The sequence below is a fragment of the Manis pentadactyla genome, chromosome 2 (assembly GCF_030020395.1).
Source record: "Manis pentadactyla isolate mManPen7 chromosome 2, mManPen7.hap1, whole genome shotgun sequence".
Lineage (NCBI taxonomy): Eukaryota > Metazoa > Chordata > Mammalia > Pholidota > Manidae > Manis > Manis pentadactyla.
The window spans coordinates 209577245-209598216 of NC_080020.1; the positions used below are offsets into that span (position 1 = coordinate 209577245).

Here is a 20972-nt window from a genome sequence, read left to right on the forward strand (position 1 = left end):
TTCTCCACACATCAGGGCTAAAAAAACGCAGTGCTCTTAAGTTTGAAGTGCATCATTTTCAAATCTAAGAAAAACAAGGACCAATTCTTTTGCATTAAGAAAAATGGGTCCTTTTTTGCTCAAATTGCTAGGCCAGGTGTTTCCTTGCAGCTGTGCATATGTATGAGTAAATAATGATGGTGTTTGGAAAACTTCTACATACAACCAGGAAATGCACAAAAGAGACAGGACTGTGGGAATATTTACCCCAGTGCATGCTGGGCCAGCAGTCTAAGAGGCATTGTTCTTTGACTAAAATTAGTGAAAGCTGTGAAATTAGAAAAATGTTGACCATTTGCAGAGCTTACTGCAGTACTGATGATAGAGAAGAGCATGTGACAGAAAGGCCTGTACTCACAATGCCATACCCTGGGCATCTGGACACCTGTTCAGGTGTCTGTCTGCTTATGCTCTTTATCAAGAATAGTCTAACCCACAGTGACCAGGCAGGAACCCTGCTTCCCTCATACTGAAACTTGCTGAGTTGTGAAGGAAAATTGGGTATACTAAAGAGCAAGGGCCCCGAGTCAAAGTTTTGAGTTCTCGTTCTGCTTTTCCACTTTCTTGGTCCTGGGACGGGACCTATTTTTTTTGAGTGTTATCTATTGAACAGGATCATGGTGCTCTGCTTTACTGATACACAAGGCATGTCACTGTTTCATTGAGGGATGGATCGATAGACTCATTCATTCAAGCAGAAGTTGCGAACATGATGGGCAGGGTGGGGTTTGGGAGCGGGGAAGGTTGTGATGACACTCGGAGGAGGCTATGTACACTGTGACATGAGCAAGAGCTTATCAGGGCCACAGAGGAGGCAGTGACTGGGGCCGGCCAGGAAGAGCTGGGGAAGGCTTCCTCTCGGAGGTGAGCATTTACAAGGAGGAGCCCAGGTAAAGAGCAGGAGGAGCGGTTAACTCAGACTCACAGGCATATATAATGGATCGGGTGACATCAGGGAGACCAAATCACACTCCCGAAAAGGCAAGTGAGCGAATGTGTGCTAAGAAGCTCCTCGGTGCCAGGTGCTGTGTGCTTCTGCCCACCCTTTTCCATTTATATCTCAGAACAACCTTATGAAATAACTGTAAGTGAACTTTCATTTCTGATAAGAAAATTAAAGTTTATTGTGCAACTTCTTCTACTTTAGGTGAAGGGTTTGAACATAAATTTATATCTATAAATTGATGTTATTTCTGTTCCACAGCTACCCTTCTGAAACCTTGAGAAGAAAATTATTAAATACACTCCCCAGACATTAAGCACCAGGTAAGCACTTAGTTTGGCAACAAGCATTTGTGACCACAATTCCAGGGAGAGTAGTAACCATGAATGCTGATGAGCTCAGCCCCACCAGGGTCCGCTCTATCATTAGCAGGATTTATGTTGATTGAATTTGCTCGATTTATTAGGTGAAAGAGATCAAATTGCTTAATGTTCAATTAAATCGTACTTGTCGAGGACAGGGAAGTAATGAAATCTAAAGTCTTGGCAGGGTTTACATTCTGCGAGACTCTTGTAAATGTTAATGCTCTAAGGAAACCCATGGGCCATAGACCAATAGGGCCCCCCTTCCCTAGCCTTCACCTCATTCTGCCCTACCCAGTTCAGTTACTCCCAGAATTTCCCATCATATTGCTGTTTATTTAGCCAGACTCTAACTGAACAGAGAGATTTGTTGGTTAGGAATGCCAAGAAATGGAGGCTGTTTTGCTTTCTAAAACCTGGATTCAACATTTATACACTTGTAATAGTATTAAATCATGCCACACATGAAAGCCTTAAAATAATGACTGATAATTTATGAATTTCTTATTAAGGATTGTATGAAAGGCTTCCCACATTTCTAAATATCCAGGACTTTGGAAATATATCATTAAGTCTTACATTCAGACAATCTCAGAGGAAATTCGGAATGATGTAACCTCTAATGTTTGGTAAGAGACAAAACTGAACACAATAAACAGAGAAGCAAATAGGAGGAAAGTTCAACATGTTAATTTTCTAAACTGATCTATTTTCTATTTTCTAAGTGCAATGACAGATCAACTATTTCATTTCCCTCTTTCCTGCTCCTTAAATATCACTCCAAAGTGACAATCTGCAAAGTCAACAATTAGGAGAAAACCAGTAAGGATTATATATAAGGACCGCATTTTGCGTTCTCTCTTATTTTTGCATTAGCCAAGTAAGAATTACTTTAAAACAGGAGCTAAGTGTGTGCTTAAGAATAAAGAGGAATTAGCAGAGCATGGCAGATGGACTAAATGCCACGGCACTATTCATTTGAAAATGGTTAATTTTACATTAAGTGAATTTCACATCAATGAGAAAAAGGAGAACCAAAAAAATAGAAGGGAAATTTCTTTTTTAAATCTAAGTCTGGAGTTCATCTAATCATTCTATTTTTAATTTGTAAAATGAGCCAAGTAGACGAGCTAATCTCTCAGGTCTTTCTAGTTGAGATCTTCTATGATTCTAAATAGGAAATTTTTACGATAAGGTTGCAAGATTTGGGGAAGACAATTTGTCTTTGAGACCTGTGGCTGGAGTATGAGGTATTCACCACTAGATGATGCTATTGCCTTCAGGTGCTGCTTCCCCAGAAGTTTCCAGAGTGACGGTCATGAAACTGAACACACCGTAGGTACGGATGGTCTAACCTGTGAGGATGGTCTAACGCAAACCCATTTTTCTTCTAAGGAAACTGAGATCCAGAGAAATTTAATCATATTCGAAAGATCAAGTCAGGATAAAGTCTTAAAATAGTCTTTTCTTTTACTAAAAACAACAAATTCTTAAAATACAAGGGTAAAGATAATTGTGCTTTTTAGTATATTATTTTAACCTTGCAAATTTTTTCAAATTTTGAAGCAGAGAAAGCTATATTAGTATTTGTTCAAAACTCAGTGTTCAGAAGTACAGATCTCAAGGCTGAGATAGACATACCACTGCATCCATTATCATTATTTAAAGAGCAATTCTACGTAATTAATGTAATACTGAAGTTACATTAAACATAGTCATTATTATTCATAAATATGTATTCCACTCAGTTATAGGAAAGAATACTGCAAAGCACACCTGAACTATTTTAAGATCCCTAACTCTGTTTTATGATCTTCACATATATATACAGCTATTTATCTTCTGCTCTGACTCTCCTCTTACCTTCCCCCTCTGCATCTATTCAGAAGCAGATACAGTCCTAGCAGCTCTACCTTCTGGCAGTGATTTCTTTGGCTATTCTTTTCAGGATCTCATACATTACCAAGTGAATGGAATCTTCTAGGTCTGAGCAGTGCACAGCTAGCACAACTGTTCACAGCAGCTCTGTTTGCCCCTGGACTTGAAGCTCAGAAGTATGAGCATAAAGAGGCCTCCATGTGAGCTCATCTTTTGAAATCTGATTCTTTCTTAAGATAACTGGTTACTGACTACTAAGCAAAATGATTACCTCCCTAGTCTCTATTCCTGGCAGGACTTGTGTCAACACAAAGACAAGAACCTGGTAGCTTTCTAAGTACTTTCTAGATGTTTTTCTCCCAATCGTAAGGGGCATGATCTGTCTGCTGCATGAAGGGAGAGTAAATCAACTTTCCGTCATCCCTCCTCTGCTGGTCTTGCCCACTTGGGCCATGAGGCTCTCATGTAAAAGGCATGGGCAGCCAACAACTTTGTTCTAGCCATAGTTGTATTATGAGGTTAAAGGTCAAAATAAGGATAACATTATTTGAACTCAAAATGTTAGCCACAGAACAGGCTTTAAACAGTTTAGGTACAGTGATTTTCCCCTTGCCCCACTTATCATAGTCCATTCTTCTCAGAGTACATTTCAACTATTTTTATCACTGAAGAGAGAAAAAATCAGAACAGCAGCAAAGTTTACTTAAAATATGGGAAAGTAAAATTCCCACTAAAGAACAAATCACCTAGCAAAAGATAGGCATTTCTAGAATACAGAATACCTATGCATAATCTCTGATTCCAAGGGAGAATGTTTCAACGGCTAAAATTTTATATTTTTGAGATAAATTAGATCACTTGTTAGTTAAAACTAAAAGTGTTTTTATTTTGTGATCAGATTGTTCATTTTACATGCATGTCTAAATTCTCTACTTTGGCCCTAAATTAGAAAGATTCTAATGGGACACCAGTGTGATGATAGTCATAATGAAGTTCATGCTCTATTCAGAATATTTTATATAATAGAGTGTGGCCAAATCCTTTCTTAGCACTGCAAGGCAGTACAGCTTTCAGGAAAACAAGCACTGAATAAAACTGACACCCCAGAGTCCCAGTCACACACAAACTCAAGTCTCAGCAGTGCTCGCCAGACACCACTGGTCACCTTGTCATCGCGTCTGCCCCCGGCTCCCACCTGAAGTTGAACTGCTCTCTAAGTGTTGTTGAGGCCCCTGCATATTAGCTTCAGCCAGTTCTTAAACTAGAGAACTAATGCTCTGGTTTGCAGTCTAGCAAGATCCAATGGTCCTCCCCAGCTCACAGCCCCAGTGCTTGCAGGCTCACACCCACTCCAGGGACCTGGGTGAGGAACCGCAGTTCATTCCAGGCCGCTCCTCCCTGCGTCTCTTGCAGTTTAGCAGTAAATGGACTACATTTTCCCTCTACCAGGTTTTTTTTCCTTCTTTTTAACTTGTCTTACTCTGAGGCAAACCATGCTTCCTTTTCTTTTAAAATGTTTTTAATCAACAGCTACAGTATGATCATAACCTGAATGTGATTTACTTGCCCATTGCTTTCTCTTCCTGTAAGGCACCTGCCTTAGACAAAAACCTCACTTCAGCTTTATTTCTAGTATTCATCCTCTGTGCACTGAACCTTTTTGTCTCTGGCTTCTCTGTCATTCATTCATGTTTACTTATCCCCTTTCTGAATCCCACAGCTCCTTCCTTGCTAAGAGGCCCTGATCTGTCATAACAGCCCCGTCCAGCTGGAGACCCTGATTGTTAAAAATCCTACCTCCTCTCTGTCCTTCCCCAGCATTTATCTGGAGAAGGACAGGGAACAATATTTAGCTTTGAATTGAATATTAAGGCATTTCCTTAAGTGTGTATGTTTGTATAGGATGGTGGGGGGTGCTGGAGAAAGTCCACAAAATGTAAATATTTTAACTGGTTCTCAACATTTCTCAATCCCAGTTGTGATGGTCAATGTCATGCATCGACTTGGCTAGGCATGAGGGGCCCATGTGTAGTTGGTCAAACATTATTTTGGATGTTTCTGTGAGGGTGTTTCTAGATGAGATTAACATTTAAACCGGTGTATTTAGGTAAAGTAAATTACCCTCCATAATGTGGGTGGGCCTCATTCCACAGGCTGAAACCCAAACAGAAGAGCAAGACCGACCCTCCTCTATGTAAGAAAATTCAACTGCCGGCTAACTTCAGACTCACTTACAGCACTGGCTCTTCCTGCCTGGCGGCTTTTGAACCAAAACCTCGGCTCACCCCATCAGTCTGTCCTGCAGAGTTTGAATGAACCAACTTCTAGAATCATGTTAGCCAATTTCTTATAATGCATAAATAAATTAGACAATCTCTCCTGTTGGTTCTGTTTTTTTGGATGAACCCTCACTAATACACACCCAGCCTAGCCTGCAGGGACAGGGGAAGTTTGCCATCCGCTGGAGCCATCAGTGTGGTAGGGAATCTCCACGGGGTGAGCACATATCTTTAGGAGAGGATATTTTGGTTGTTGAGGGGAGTCATGCAGTTGTATAAGAGCTTTTAAATTCTTAAACTGATTTTATTTGCCCTATTATGCCATTGAGAGTCACTGCAATGGAAGATATTGATTATAAAAATAATATACATGAGAAACACTTGGAGTCCCCTGTCAACATGAAACATGGAAATTATAGTGTGCTCTGCATCTCACACATAGCTGCTCAGACTCACACTGCGAGTATACATGTCCCACATCCTGTTCTTCATCCTCTAACTGATAACTGACTTAATTTCACTCATGAATTTTTCCACCCCAGTAACCTCAACTGGATGAAGATGGTTAATTCTGCTACAGAGATAATGACATACATTAAGTTAGAATATTAATACTTTTCTATTAATGTTTTAGAGGGAGAAGGTTTTTGTTATTTCATATGTCTATAATGTTTAAGAGAACCATAAAATGCAGAATCTTACACCTCTTGTGACTTCAGTTTAAAATATAACCAACTTTAGATTTAGGATTTTATGCTGAATGAGAATTAAGAGAACTTGATTAGGTTGGTAAACAGTATTTAAATTTATTGGAATTCAATTTGTTGCATTTTATCCTTGCTTTTTATTACATTTGTAAGAGCTACTTAAATACTTAAGTAGAAAATGTTTATTAGGATTGTGGACTGCTCTTTTAGGTAATAGGAAGTGCTTGGGGAAAAAACCAAATACATAAAATTTATAAAGTGAGACCAAAGTGTTACAGATTTAATCAACAGTTTCAAAATAGAATAACTCAAGGAAAGTTTAATCTGTTCTTTAAGATATGTAAATATTAATTACAAAACAAAAATAAAATTTTATATAAAAACATTGGCCTTATAAATAGAATGACAAAAGATGTAAGTTGAACTTAAATTCTTGGGGAAAATCTAGGTTTTAACATTTATAAAATGAATATACTGAATGTTCATTTAAAACCCAACACTAAATGGTCCTTTTTAAAACCTCCCTCAGACATTACAACTTACACTGGGAGCTTAAAAGCCTGAGAAGGCACGGAGGCAGCGGCTTGTCCAGAGAGGTACTTGGCGCTGAGGTTGTCTCCAAACACGCCCATTCCTCATTGTCTTTGATTCTTGCCTCCTTTCAAAGAGACTTCTAGCACTTTATGATATGGTAGCAGTGGGAAATAATCTTAGCTCAACTCATTTCCTGGAATAGGACTTGATTTATAGTCATTACTACCATGTACAAAGCAGTCACTATATGTCAAGTGACTCACATACATGACCACATTTAACCCTCCAGTGACCTTTTGGGGCAGGTGGCGGTGGTACTGCCCTTTGACAAATGAGGAAACTCATGTAACGACCACATGAAATCACAAAGCCATGTATTCATAATTCACTACTAAATTTTATTTCGTGATCATCTTTTTATAGTAAGAAAAGAATTTTCACCCCTTTGTTGGGGGGGAAATGTTGAAGCTTTCCAAGTAAAACAATCTTTTCAATAAGAAACACTATTAATTGCTTAACTTGCCAACCCATATGGCATCCAATTCAACCTAGTTCCACAGATACCAAGAATTCAGTCCCAAAGAACCGGACCACTTACCACTGAGCACGTACAGCGTATGTATGCTGTGGGCAGGCTTGGTAGACACTCAATTTAGGAGGCCTTTTATATTTTTCCAGTTTTATTTTAATGCTATGCTATAATTTATTAACAACTATGCTTTCTTTAATCAGGATACTCAGGATCTATGATCAAAATGAACAATGCTTTCATGCTCAGCGAGTACTAATTACCATAACCTCAAGAGTTCTCCACATTGGATAAAGGAAACTGAAGTAACTCACCAAGTGGAAGTGATAGAAGCAGTGCCAAGAGCAGAACAAGGTCCCTGGGCTGCCTGAGCCCAAGGCAGTGATCACTCACTGTGCCTCACATGTAGGATGTTCCAAAGTTATTAGTAACATTCTTTGGAAACATATTTTTTGGAAAAGCTTTTTTTAAACCATGACTGCTGAAAGGCCTTTTGCAACCATTGCCCAGTTACAATGTTTTTTCAAGTTTAGTGCATGAGTCAAATCTCTATCTCCCTTATACCTCAAAGGGTATTATAAAACTTCTTATACTGAGATCTTTGGGAACGTGTAAGAGCCTTGCATGGACAAATCACTAGCTCAACTGTTCACAAACAGATTCTGGTTTCTTTCACTTTTGCAAAACCATATGAAAAAATTGGGGACAGATAGTTAGCTAATAGGAAGTTTTTGAAAAATTTGTGTCATAGCCAATGGTGAATTTGTTAAATAAGGATATCTATCATATGCACACTTAAAGGACACAATATTTAGGAATAAACAGTTCTAATTTAGCAATACAACATAATTATATATTGTTAGTTTTACAGAATTTTACATTTCATGGAAATACAAACTGTACCTCTGTTCCAAAATTTATTGCCTAGTCCAGAGGTGTTGAGTAAAAACTGAAATGAAGGAAGGAATAGGTAAATAATCTAAAACTTAAAACAGGTAAGCTATAAATAATTTAATATTGCATTTCATATATGGTTTACTCCTTGCCTATAACAGTTTACTAAACATGTCCTTTGCCTGGTTTAAAAATAAGAATTAGATAAAATTTTACATTATGATCTATAGATGTGCTTCATTAAAAAAAATGGCTGTGTAGTATTTTCCACTGTAAGAATCCACCAAAAATTATCAACTGATTCCCTACTGACAGAATTCATTTCAAATTCTTCTTATGCTTTAATGATCATATTTTTATTTCGGACAGTCAAGTTCAAGAATAATCTGTATTCCCAGAACTAGAATTTTTTAAATCAAGTGTATCTATGTATCTGTATCTTCAAACTGTTTTCTCAGCAAAACAAAGAGGAAACATGCCTCTGCATTTTGATAAATATTAGTGTTTTACAAAACCTTTTTTTAAACACTTGCCAGTTTCTTTTGTGGCCCTTCAGTTTGCTTAGAGATTTTTTTAAACTACTCTCACCTTTCTACACCTGGCTTTCTTTCATTGAATACTTGAAAGGCTCAAACACCTGAAGCAGTACACTATATCACCAGTAGGTGGCACTCTCCCAACACAGTAAGTGTCCCACCAAGAAAACTTAGTTCTAGATGAAGACTTTGAAGTCTTTACGTTCAATTTGCTTACAATAGTCTAATTAATTAAAAAAGTTACTTAACAGAAGTCTAGTTATTTTAACAAAATAACCACAGGCACTGTGATCTGTAGATACTTGAGATTCCAGTGTTGAAATATGTCTAATTTTTCTTCTCATTTGTAGGTAAGTTTTTATTTCTATGAGATAATGGCACCCTATTATATTTTGTAATCCATAGGTACATTTTCTAGAAAATTATACTGACTTGCTTTAATCCATTAATACATCAAACATATCTAATGCCCACCAGCTGCTAGACTGCGATACAGTTAATGACACCACCTCTTACTGTGCTAAGCTTACTGCCTAGCTCTCAAAGTTGTAGTTTTTTCCTTCTCTAATCACACCATGCATGAGGAAAAAATTAATATCTCAGCTTTACTTTTTCACTTGACTGCTTTTATATTCTAAGGGGTACTATTTATCTGAAATGTGCTTTGAGACCTTGGGAGAAAGGGTCCAGAGTAACACTGATGTGGTTAAAGGCAGGGACATGAATTTGTCTCTTACTGTGATGTGTGATCAAGGGAGGTAACTTAATCTTCTGTGCCTCAGTTCCTCTCCCAGAAAAGGAGATTTTTTTACACCTATCTCACAGGACAGCTTGAAGAACTGAGTATCTTAATAGATGGAAAGCATTTTGAACAGTGCCTGGCACTGTGTTTGTTCTATACATGTTAGCTATCACTGTTCTTTACTACAGTGGAGACCCAGAAAAAAACCGAGCTACAAGAAACTCCTCTTCCAATAAATGCCATATCCACCAAAGATTTCAAAGTTCTGGTATCCCTCTGATTTCTTTCTAGCATGTTACTGAAAATCCCTAGAAAGATCAAACAATGCCCACCTTCTTATTTATGATATAGATACAATGGTCTGTTTTTCCTTTGTTTTCCAAACCACTTTTCCTTTAGAGGTTGGCATGATTTCGTGGTAAAGAGCTCAAGTTTGTGGATTCTCCCAAAGCAGTTGGGCTGCCCCTCTCTGCCAAAATATTCTAATAGGCAGGACTACAGAATATTGACATAGGGAGGAGGCAGGAGCGGGAATAGGGGGACCCAGGCCTCCAGAGGGAGGCTGTCAGTACAGGATCACTTTGACAAACTGCACTGTCGCATCTGCCATGCTGCCCTCACTGACCCAGAACCTTCTGCTCCTAAGGCCTGGTGTCTGGCCTCCAAAACTTCACCTGAGGATTGAAATGGAGTCCTAAGCAGCCCCAGAAATGTACTTAATTATACATGCAATTCCCCTCATGTAAAGCGACGCCAACATAATCCATTGCCGTCCACACATTTCCCCCGCAGGTGGTACCAATCTGCAGGATGCCATGGAACTTCAGAGAACAGGACTGAAGGAGTCTCTCCTACCTGCTCTGACGACCAGTATTCTCAGAAGCAGTTGCTGCCTTAGTAAGCATTAGTGCCCATGACCTATTGGACCTGAAGTGTGAAAGCTTGCTCCAGAGCCAAGGCTTTACTTTACACTGTACTTTAATGCTCAAAGCCGATGACAAGGGCTGCGATTTATTCCTCAAATTCCTCCAGCACTGTTTCCATCAGTAACTGATTGTTCCCCAAAGCAGCGCTGCTCGCCTGGGGAAATGGAAGGTTCAGTGCCTGGTGGGCTGGGAGTAATCCAGGGTTTATATGGAGACAGAACATGTGGTCCTTCTCAACTATCAAGATATTTATGAACAGCATATTTAAAAGGTTCAATGACAGAAATTATGAGCAAACCAGTTTTAAAATTCACACATTCTTTGTTTCCTCTTTGAAAAATGAGCAACTCCATTCAATTCGGTCTTAACAAAATAAAGTTGGATGCTGTTAGAAGTCTCTAGAACCTGGCTAGTATCTGAGCACCAGCAGCAGCCACGTTACTTTGGGACCTGGTAGGTACACAGAATCCTGCGCACTTCCCTCCACTGAGGAACCAGAATCTGTTTTTTTGGTAAGATCTCCAGGTACTTGACCTGCCTATTACTGTTTATAAAGCAGTGGTCTAGAAGACAAAGTGTTACATCAGAACAATTATTTCTGCATTTATCTATGCTTACTCATGTTCAGATGCTATTAGGTAATTGCATATTTAATAAAAAAAGTCTTGGATTTCTGCTACATTTGAAAATGCATTTGATCTGTCGTAGCAATAGTTAATACCTTCTGAATGCTTATCATGAGTCAGGCACTATTCTAAGTGTTCACATATTAATTTATTTGATTCTTACAACAACCCTGGGAGGCAGGTAGTAGTATATTCACAAGAGGAGACAGAGAGACAAAGAGACAAAGTAACCAAGTTGTGTAGATAAGAAATTGCCAAACTAAGATTCAAACCCAGGCAACTTCATCCCGAGCCCCAGTGCTAACCCCTAAGCTCTGGCTCCTCTTAGTTACTACGCCCCAGCAGAAATGTGCTCAATGGAGATGGTATGGTGCAGGTATGACTAGAACACTGGGGGCTAATCAGAGGATGCCAGCCAGTCACAGGAGCTCTGGAAAAACTGCAGTGTTCATTGCTGTGGATTTCTCTCTAGATTCAGAATAGATAATCCCTAAGTCTAGTTTTAGACCCATAATTTCAGGGGTATACAAGAAAAACCCCTCCTGGGCTGCCTAGCTCATTCCTATACTCCAACTGAAGCCTTTAGAACAGTGGTTTCCAGTATGTGTTCCCTGGCACCCCAGGATCCTTCACCAAAGGCTCAAAGGCCAAAGCAGTTGTTCTCCTGACCAGCCCCCCAGCATCTTTGATGTTAATGCATTTACATATTGGAGGTTAAAACAATAGTTCAGTTGACAAAAGATTACCATTGTCTAAAAAAGAAAATATTGAAAACCACTGATTTTGATGGGTTGGCTGACTATATACTAAAGATTCTTTTTGGAGAAATTGTTTTAAGTACTGTCATGCATATATAAACTCAAAAGAGTATAGCAATGATGCTAAAGTTTTTTCCTTTTGATTTGGCAGATGATATCCTTTCTTCCTGCTACCCCACACTCTCCTAAAATTTTATACAGTATATCGTCATGCACATGGATTTGTTCAAATTTACATTTTAAAGTTTGCTTTGTTATATCTTGGTTAAGAAAAATTAATGCGATACTCTAAAATTTCTTTCTAACTGAAAAATACTTGAATAATCAATTATGTTTGATTTTCATAGGCACTGGCTCATCAGATTTACATGCAATAAATACTTAATATCACAGGATCAGGACAGGGGCAGAATTAAAATGCCAATACATGCAGGACCTTTCATAAGAGAGTTTCTGTAACAACAAACATACCAGAACTCAAATGTCAGGGTTGTAAACAGAATATACAAATCAGTAAGAAAAAGAAGACTCAAAGGTCAACAAAAAAAGTATGGAAAGGATTTCATAAATAATTAACTGACAGTGAAATACAAATCACCTACCAACATGGAAAAGATGCTCAAATTCCCTAGAAATAAGGAAGGTACATAAGAGATACCCTTCTTACCTATCTGATAAAAACAACTTTAAAATCTGAGAATACCCAGTGGTAAAGGTTATGAAGAAAGAGGTATTTCAAACACTGACAATGTGAATCTAAGTTTGCACAGTATTTTTGGAAGGTAGTAAATTTAAAGTACACAGACTTCCTGACCCAGTGTTTCATTTGTAAGAATTTTCTTCCTGAGGCACTCCCACAGGTATTTATAAGATACATACACAAAGGTTCACTGCTACATTTTTTGAATTAGAAAATCAAGATGGAGGCACGGTTGGGCAGGGTCAGGGACAGAGAACCCAAATGTCCGGTGCTGGGGGGGTGACTAAATAAGACAAGGAACATCCATAAAACCAAGTAATCACCTTTCATCAACTCTAAGATAGCACAGATTGTAATATGCATCTTGATATGACAGGCATTAAAATGTGAAAAAGACCGTGGCCACTGTTAGTGGCTATCAGTTAAAAGATACCCTCAATTTCAGAGATGCTGATGAATAAAATTGTAAAAGGGTGGCTTACACTGATGATATGAATTTCCATTTTAAATATTCTCTTAGATATATAACAATAATCTAAATATATAACAGTAATTAATATCTGGGAAAAAGCCTTGGATAATTAAAAACCAACTGTTAAGAATGAGAATCTTTAGGGAGCATAGTTTAATTGTGATGGGTTAGGTGGAAGGGGATAGAACATCTTTGATTAATTCTTTAGAGGGAGTAAGTACTATTTTTGAAAAAAATTTCACAATAAAAAACACTGCCTAAGTAAAACAGAGATGAGGGATGACAGCATTGCAAGAGGCTGACTCAGGTCCCACTGGACTCACTTTCCCTGTGGCTCTGCCTCCAGGGACAGAGGCAACAGTCATGTTAATAATTATACCAGCTGTGTTTCGGCTCTACCTACACCCACCCCGTCCTCACGACACCCCAGTGAGGTAGACCTGGACACCTCTGTTTTACAGCAAGCTGCACTGGGTAAGGTTAAGTCAGGCACCCGCTGTGGGCAGTTCTGGATTCCAGATCCAGCCTACCTGGCCCAGAACTTGCCTCCTTCCATTGCTGGGCTACTGTCACTGTTACCTATTTCTTTATGTATTTGTTCTTTATCCTTTGCTATCGCATTTCCTTTTATGACATTTCTTTTCTAGGCTCCATTGGTTTTAATTTATTTGCAAGCTAAAAAGGTAATTATTAAAGAGCTTGAAAGCTACATTCTAACTAAATTAAACATGAACGTATTTCCTCTTTTCAAGCAACTCCTTCCCTCTTAACCATTCTGGGACTCTTCGTTATAAACTCCTTCACTTTCACCCACATATTAGCTTTCAACAAATCAATTCTACAGTCAAAGACAAAATGACACCCAAACACTGTCAAGTGCTTCCCTTTAGTGGTAAGAGAAATAAGCAATCAGCACCCAACCCAACAGTCGCCGAAAAGCCCAGCATGGAAGGTTACAGCCAGCACCTTCTGGCTCCTCGCCAACACAAGGACAGGGATGAAACCAAGAGCTTAGCCTGTTGCATTTTCTCCATTCCACCACAGGTTTAACTCCAGATCAAAAACTTGAAAGGAAAGGAGGTTTGTTCAAGTATGTTTTCACTTGCTTTCTAATCTCACAAAAAGGCTGACATAAAAATTTGGACTTTGACCTACAAAGATTTTCTATAGTTTCTCATCCTTTTTGCTTTAAGTAGAAATTGTTAGAAATGAGAAGGAGAAATAAAGAATCAGGAAGTATCCATTCTAAAGAACTAGGAGTAATCACTAATTACTAAATTATGCTGTGTTTCTTTGGGGAACAAGGAGGGTTTCAAAAACTGAGGGCAGGGTCTCCAGGAGAGGTCGACCAGGGGCCAGATGTTCATGCAATTCTGCTCTTCCATCCCTATCCACACCCACCCTCTGATGAAAATAAGATATCAGGAGTGAAAGTGAAGATGTGTAAGTAAAAGAGAATAGTCAGGCTCCGGAGGAGATGAGATGAACCTGTTCCCAGAGGCTTCCTGCAGAAGGAACTGGAAAGGGGCTCACCTGAATCCTTCATGGGGCAGAGGGCACACTGCATACCCCAGGCCTCTCCGTACAAACAGCAGCACTCAGTGTAGGTCGTCTGCTTGCCAACAAGGGGCCGGCTGCACACGTACTCATCACTCAGATGCTCCCAGCACAGATCTTGGTAGACATCGGTTTCCTCGATTTGCTCTGAAAGGGAAGATGTGATTCCATGACAATTGCACTGCTATTCCTAGTTCATAAACACAGCAGAGGAAGCCAGTGGATCTAAAAGTTTCCATCTCTATTTCTAAAAGTGACGTCCAAGTAAAAGTCTGAAGCCAGCCTGTCTTTCCGTGGATCAAACCTCTGTCATCTCCAACTGGGTGTCTTCCCATCAGCTGAAATTCAGCCTTCCCATCAGGTTCCAATTAAATCCTCCCCTCTATAGTATCCCACCATTACGTAAGACATTCCGCTGTCTTCCCTCTGTACTTCATACTCCTGATGGACTTCTGATTCTCCCAATCTTTGCTTTTTTACATTTATTCCTCTATCAAATCCTACCATTTATTTCTACACAGTATTTTTTTTGGATTCATGCTTTCTCACCCAATTCGTCTGCTAAAGCCCTGGACCAATGACACTTCATTCTAGGGTTCTCAGTTCTAACCTTTCTTACCTACTGAGTGACTTCATTTAGAGTAGGCTCCTGAAAGCGATGCTGAATTGATCAATTATGCCAAAGACCCATGCTGCATCACCTCATCAGGACCAATAGGGATTCCTATCATAGACTTCAGGGATTAGGGTTAGGGTCAGGGGTCTCCACCACCTTGTCAAATTCTACCTTCTGTTCTGCCCAGCCTCAACCATGTCCTGCAACCTAGTCAAACAAACCTAATTATCATCCCTGAACTTACATCTTCCTCAGCTTCCTTTGAGGATTAAATATGAAGACTCCTCAGGCATGGAACAGCCTGCCATCTGCTTAGCCACTCCAGATTCTGTTGTCCATTAAATGAGCATGCTCAGAGTACTAAATCTCCTACATATGGATGATATGTATCTTATTATTCCTCTTAGCTTCTTATTTTAATTATTTCAAAATACACAAGGAATCAATTTCTCTATTTTCCAATGGCTCACACTTCAGTCAAAAAAAGAAAACCTTATGACATTTATTTGGACACAGACGTGCATCTCACATCCAAACCTACCATGTGATTCAGTTGGTCGTATACATCTTTTTTCTGAAGCATCCAGGACCATGGGATGGGTACAGAAGCAGTTATAAGAGCCTTCAGTGTTAACGCACTGGCCATCAATACAACTGTTGGGGTCTTGACATTCATCCATATCTTAAGAGAAGAAAATTATTTAAGGAAAATCAACAATCAGTTGCACTTCACACATTTACCAAACTTTACACACTGCTAAGTTTAGTCCAGATTCCAGGGGTTGCCACATTTTAATTAATTACACATCACCATTCAAAAGAGAACAGTTTTGCCTATAAAAATGGTAAATTTATTGATTGGAAAAATAATGTTGCCCTGCAGCTGCTGACATTAAATAAAGAAAACATTTAGGAACAAGATATGCTTAGAAATTTAAGATAAAGAACCTCTTTATGATAGTTTTAAAATTATTTTCTTTTGCTATGTTTTTCTGCTTCCTCAGACCAAAGGAACACTTCAGTTAAACTGGTGACCTGAATTATAATTCCACATTGAAAATTAACTCTCTGAAGTCTATTCAAGTAGCAGTATGGAGGTTTTCAGTTTCTTAAATCTTGCTTAAGAGGAAGATCAATTAGACATTTACAGATCTTTTCAACATGTGATTTAGATTCAAAGAAGTTGTTTTTACTACAGAACATTACTTATTTTTTCCCATTTGCATCTTTTCTCAGCCCTCATATATCCTTTTAAAACTTACCAAAGCACTGCAGTTTGACAGGATCATAGTATGTCCCCTGCTTACAGTAGCATTCATAACCAGGCTGAGTGTTCAAACAAAAGCCATTTTTGCAGATTTCTTGTCCAAAAAGTAGGCATTCATCTGCATCTATGGGGAAATAGTGTGGAAGTAGAAAGAGGAGTTAGCTTACATCCTTCAGTTAAAGGATCTAACCAATATTGGGCTTCAAGTTAGACATTATAATATTTATATTCCAAAGAATCTTAAAGGCAGCAATATAAAATTCTTAAAGTTAGGCCTAATTCATAGATGTATAAATATAATTAGGTTTGTTTGTGATATTTTAGGAACAATGTGCAAACCATTATTAGAGAAGGTACATTTGTAAATATGGTTTCTACCTTGCATTTGATGAAGTATCTATGGAATACACAATAGCATCAACAATATTCTTTGAAGAATACATCTTTTAAAAAATGTACCTTTTCAAAAATGTATATTTTGGCCCATCACTTAGTTGAAATGGAGAAAACTACCAAAAGTTTGATGGCACTGGGAGAAGTCTTTTTTTTGGTGATAATGATAAATTAATGAAACCACCAATTTCTAAGAGTATTAGGATATTCATTCCTCCGTAGAATTTCAAGTGCTTACCATTGCCAAACCTCAAGTTTACTTGGTGGTAAACTGGGGATAATAGGAATAGCTACTTGATAGGATTGAAAGGATTAAATGAGAAAACTTATATATACTCTCAAAAAGTGCTATTTATTGCTTTTATTGCTATTATGATTAGCATCAAATCTTGTATTTTTGAACTAATGTCATCTACTCCTCATTTAAATAACTGGAGACCCCACTGATGAAAAGCTGAAAGTTACATAACTAGAAAATGGCTAAGTCCACAATATATGGTTATTTGGATCTGCATCTAGTATTCTTCCAACCCTTTACAGCACTGCTAAGATAGGGTAAGGAGGAATTTATTTTTATATAAACGAGAGGGAGACTATGTGGTAAAATCAGGGCTCTGTTCCATAATATGCAGTAAGATTCAACATATCCCTGCAAAAACACAGTATATGATACTTGTAAACTTGAAAACCATTAAACACATATCTCAAAGTCTTCTAATTTTTTAATTGGACTAAACCATAGATGTATTTAAAAATACATGTGGAATATCTTACCCAGCTACTAAATTATACCACATCATATAACACCAGTGTTCAAAACTGTATAGACAATAAAAATGTTTTTAGTCCTCAAAGAAGCCATTTAGCAGTTTTCAGCATTATAAACTGTAAAGAAAAAAAAAGTCATGTTGTATACAAAAGGTCATAATATCTCTATTATGGAAATGTCAAGAGTGGTTAAGGAGGAAATATTCATATGTGTAGTTTAAATTTCACCAAAATTAGAAGACTGCACATATATTTTAGAATAATAGACTAATAGTAGTAAACATATAAAACATATCTACTTTTGCTTTCTTCTTTTCTCCTCCATGCCAAGACTCTCTGGACATTAGTAAAAGGCCCTACCAACAGCAGGATGGGTTCTTGGCTTTGTTGGTGACCATAAAGACCAACATGACGACGGTCAGAATCACATGGTCCTGACTTACACGATTTCTAACATTCCTCTGGAATAAGAGAATTAATTATCTCCTAAGTATAGAATTTTGCATTAAGTAGTTTTCCACATGTCATCTCATTTAATCCTCATGGTAACCTTTGAGGCATTATTCCTACCTCAAAGATGAAGGGACAGAAATTCAGAAGGTGAAGTGACATCTCGAGGTAACACAGTGCTCTAATGCCCAAGACGCGGCTCTGTGTGGGGCTCACAGGGGCCTTCCTCCAGTGGTGGAGTTAAAGGCTGTGGAATCGTTTCTGTGGCTCAAAGAACTCTAATTCTGCCTAACCCAAGCCATGCTTACGTGAATGTCATATGCATATGCACTAAAAATTTATTTCTGGCTTAATTCTGACCTTGATAGTTCTCTCCATCAATGTCATAGGAGGATTCTCCAGTGGGGACATAACCTTTCCCTCTAGGACACATTTCAGTGAATTCAGCTGATTTCAGGAGAGAGGAAAAAAAAACAAAGGAAGAAGGTTAAAAAAGGAAAAAAGTTAGTATCTTCCACAAATGCATGCTTTAAATTGACTTTTGCTTTCTCAGAATCAACAACTTTAAGACAACTCTTGCAATCTAATTCAGGCACAGAGATTCAGTACAATTGTCAAAAAATCATGGATTAGGTGCTAATAAATCTAATCACTGTATAAATTTGCTTAGAATATTTTTAAAATCCTCCTAGTTCATGTTTATTTTATTTACCAACGTTTTAATTGGGGTTATGACTTATTTCCCCATTTCCGTGGTCTCCAGCATTAAAGGGCAAGCTCCAGCGATGGCTAACGCCGTGTCATTTTTAGCAAAAAAAGATTGGTTTTGACTTAAACATGCAGCAAAACAGAAATTTCATTCTGTCAAAATATCACTTGGAGCCTCACCGTAACTGTATATTCTGTGATGGATGGAAGTTAGTTAAGAATTCATATTGGGGTGGGGTGGCATCAGTTTGACTCTAGCAGGTACCAGGGAATGCTGTCATTTCAAGGCTTCAAGGTAGTAACCAAAGTGACAATATTTCAAGGCCTGTGGACACCACACGACCAAACACGAATGTGAATCACCACTAAGCTGATTCTTACCAGTCCCCACGACCGGGCAGGGGAAGATCTCGCAGTTATCTCCCCACCCCGCCCCAGAGGTGCAGCAGCATTCTTGTTTGGTGACGTTGGGGGCCAGCACATTATCGCAGAGACTGGCGTCGTTCAGGTTATAGTAGCATTCTTTCTTTTCTTCTCTGGGTTGATCTTCATCTAAGTCTAAGCAGGGGGGAGAAAGTGAAAGAGAGTGTTGACAGGGCACATCAGATCTGCACCACAACCGGGCAGCAGACACAGAGGAAGAAAGCACAGGTGTCAACGGCATTTGCTTACAGAAAGCTGCTTTGCACTTTCAGTGTCCGAGTCATCTTGTTTTAAGATAAAAATGCACTTGCATGCAGAATTTGGGTGGATTTTTAACATACCCCAAGAGCGTAAATCTGTCAAAATCATTTTCTTCTATGTTAACCAATTACTTTATTCTTGTAAATTTGGCTGTGAGTAGAGTTTCCATATCTGCTTTCTTGCCAAACACAAGACTTTTCTTTACTGAGCTATAACACCTACTTAAATCAGTGAAAATTTTCCCCAGCCCTCGAGCGGAGATGTGGGGCCACACATAGTATTTAACCCTTAGGTGGTTATTTGAATCAGCTGTGCCCCCAGTCTTTTCTGAAGAGTACAAAGCAGAAGATAACCAGAAAAACTCTGCAGTAACTAGAGTCTATAAATAACCTTTCGTTACTGAAAATTTAACTATGAAAATTGCTGCAAATATATGACTTAGAATGAAATGATAAGTGCCTGCTAAAGCCTAGGTAGAATTTCAAGGCTGGGCGCTAGTCTGCCATCAAGTACATCCTAGAGGAATATATGTTCTAACAGACTCAGTTTAACCTTCTGTGAGAAAAGACAAACAAGGTCATAGGATAGAATACAAAGGATGGAACCAAATCCATCTACTTTCAGATAATATTAAAAAAGACTGAGTCCCACCAGATTTGCAGCCTATGAACAAGTTTATGCTTTTCTCTTAGTTTGCAGATTTGGAAGGTCTAATCTCCTCCCTACTATGTGCTATAGAGTTCAAAGTACTGCCTATCATCCAGATAGAATTTATGAATAGTTTTTATTTTATGCTGTATCACATAAGATGACTATTGCATCACATTTTTTTAACATTAATTCTAATGATGTATTTTCATTAGAACTCTGCTGTTTCCAGATTTTTAGACCCAAAGAAACTCTAAGGACAAAGGGAAAGCATTTGTCAGTGAGAATAAGACCTTGATGTCAACACCTACATTTTTTTTGAAGACGGTAGATAATTTTATCATTAGGAAAGTTTAAGGGGTTATTTTCACAATAATTCCCCATGTATTTATTTTGGCAAGATCAGACTGGTGGTGGAAACTTGGTTAATATACCAAACAGCAAAGGTGTTCTTAAAATGTAAGTTCTACAGCCCTTTCTTCTTTTTGCAATAAAAACAAGCAAAGCAGCAAATAAACCTTTGTCATATGTATTATTCTCAGGACACAGAATATCAATGACAATGTAAAAGATCCCTCTCACACATGTCTGGCTAATTCTCAGATTTTTCTGTCTTTCACAGAATATACAGGTTGGACTCTAAGTTAGTGTTAACAGTTAATAACAAATTCAAACCTAGAGTTAATAACAAATTCAAACCTTGAGTAAGAGTCCAGGAAAATACTGAAATGCTGATTCCTATGCAGCAGTTTATGAAGCAGTTTTAAATCATTTCCTCATGTGTGAAATTGGGTAAAACCTGCCACATGCCTCAGCTCATCTATCTTTCCAAGTGTGCCGAGGACAGAAATGCGCTTTGCCTGCTCTAAGAGAATGACCACCCCTTCATTCACTTCATGAGGGCTCCAAGCATCTTACACACAGAATCATTTGGGAAAACTAAGGGTAGGTACTTT

At 38.4% G+C, this 20972-nt stretch overlaps 1 protein-coding gene and 1 long non-coding RNA gene across 8 annotated transcripts in view; one reads left to right on the forward strand and one right to left on the reverse strand.

Moving 5' to 3' along the window:
- LTBP1 (latent transforming growth factor beta binding protein 1) overlaps positions 1–20972 on the reverse strand; it is a 367875-nt gene that overhangs the window by 10398 nt on the left and 336505 nt on the right. For all 7 annotated transcript variants that reach the window (XM_057497285.1, XM_036931602.2, XM_036931601.2 and 4 more), the window contains 5 exons: positions 19066–19242; positions 18337–18423; positions 16361–16489; positions 15640–15780; positions 14459–14629 (listed from right to left, as the gene is read on the reverse strand). In XM_057497285.1, coding sequence (XP_057353268.1) covers positions 14459–14629; positions 15640–15780; positions 16361–16489; positions 18337–18423; positions 19066–19242 — 705 coding nt within the window. The remainder of the gene's footprint in view (positions 1–14458; positions 14630–15639; positions 15781–16360; positions 16490–18336; positions 18424–19065; positions 19243–20972) is intronic.
- Positions 1000–5604, forward strand: LOC130682612 (uncharacterized). Its single transcript, XR_008995885.1, has 2 exons — positions 1000–1123; positions 5376–5604. It is a non-coding gene; the product is annotated as an uncharacterized LOC130682612 (long non-coding RNA).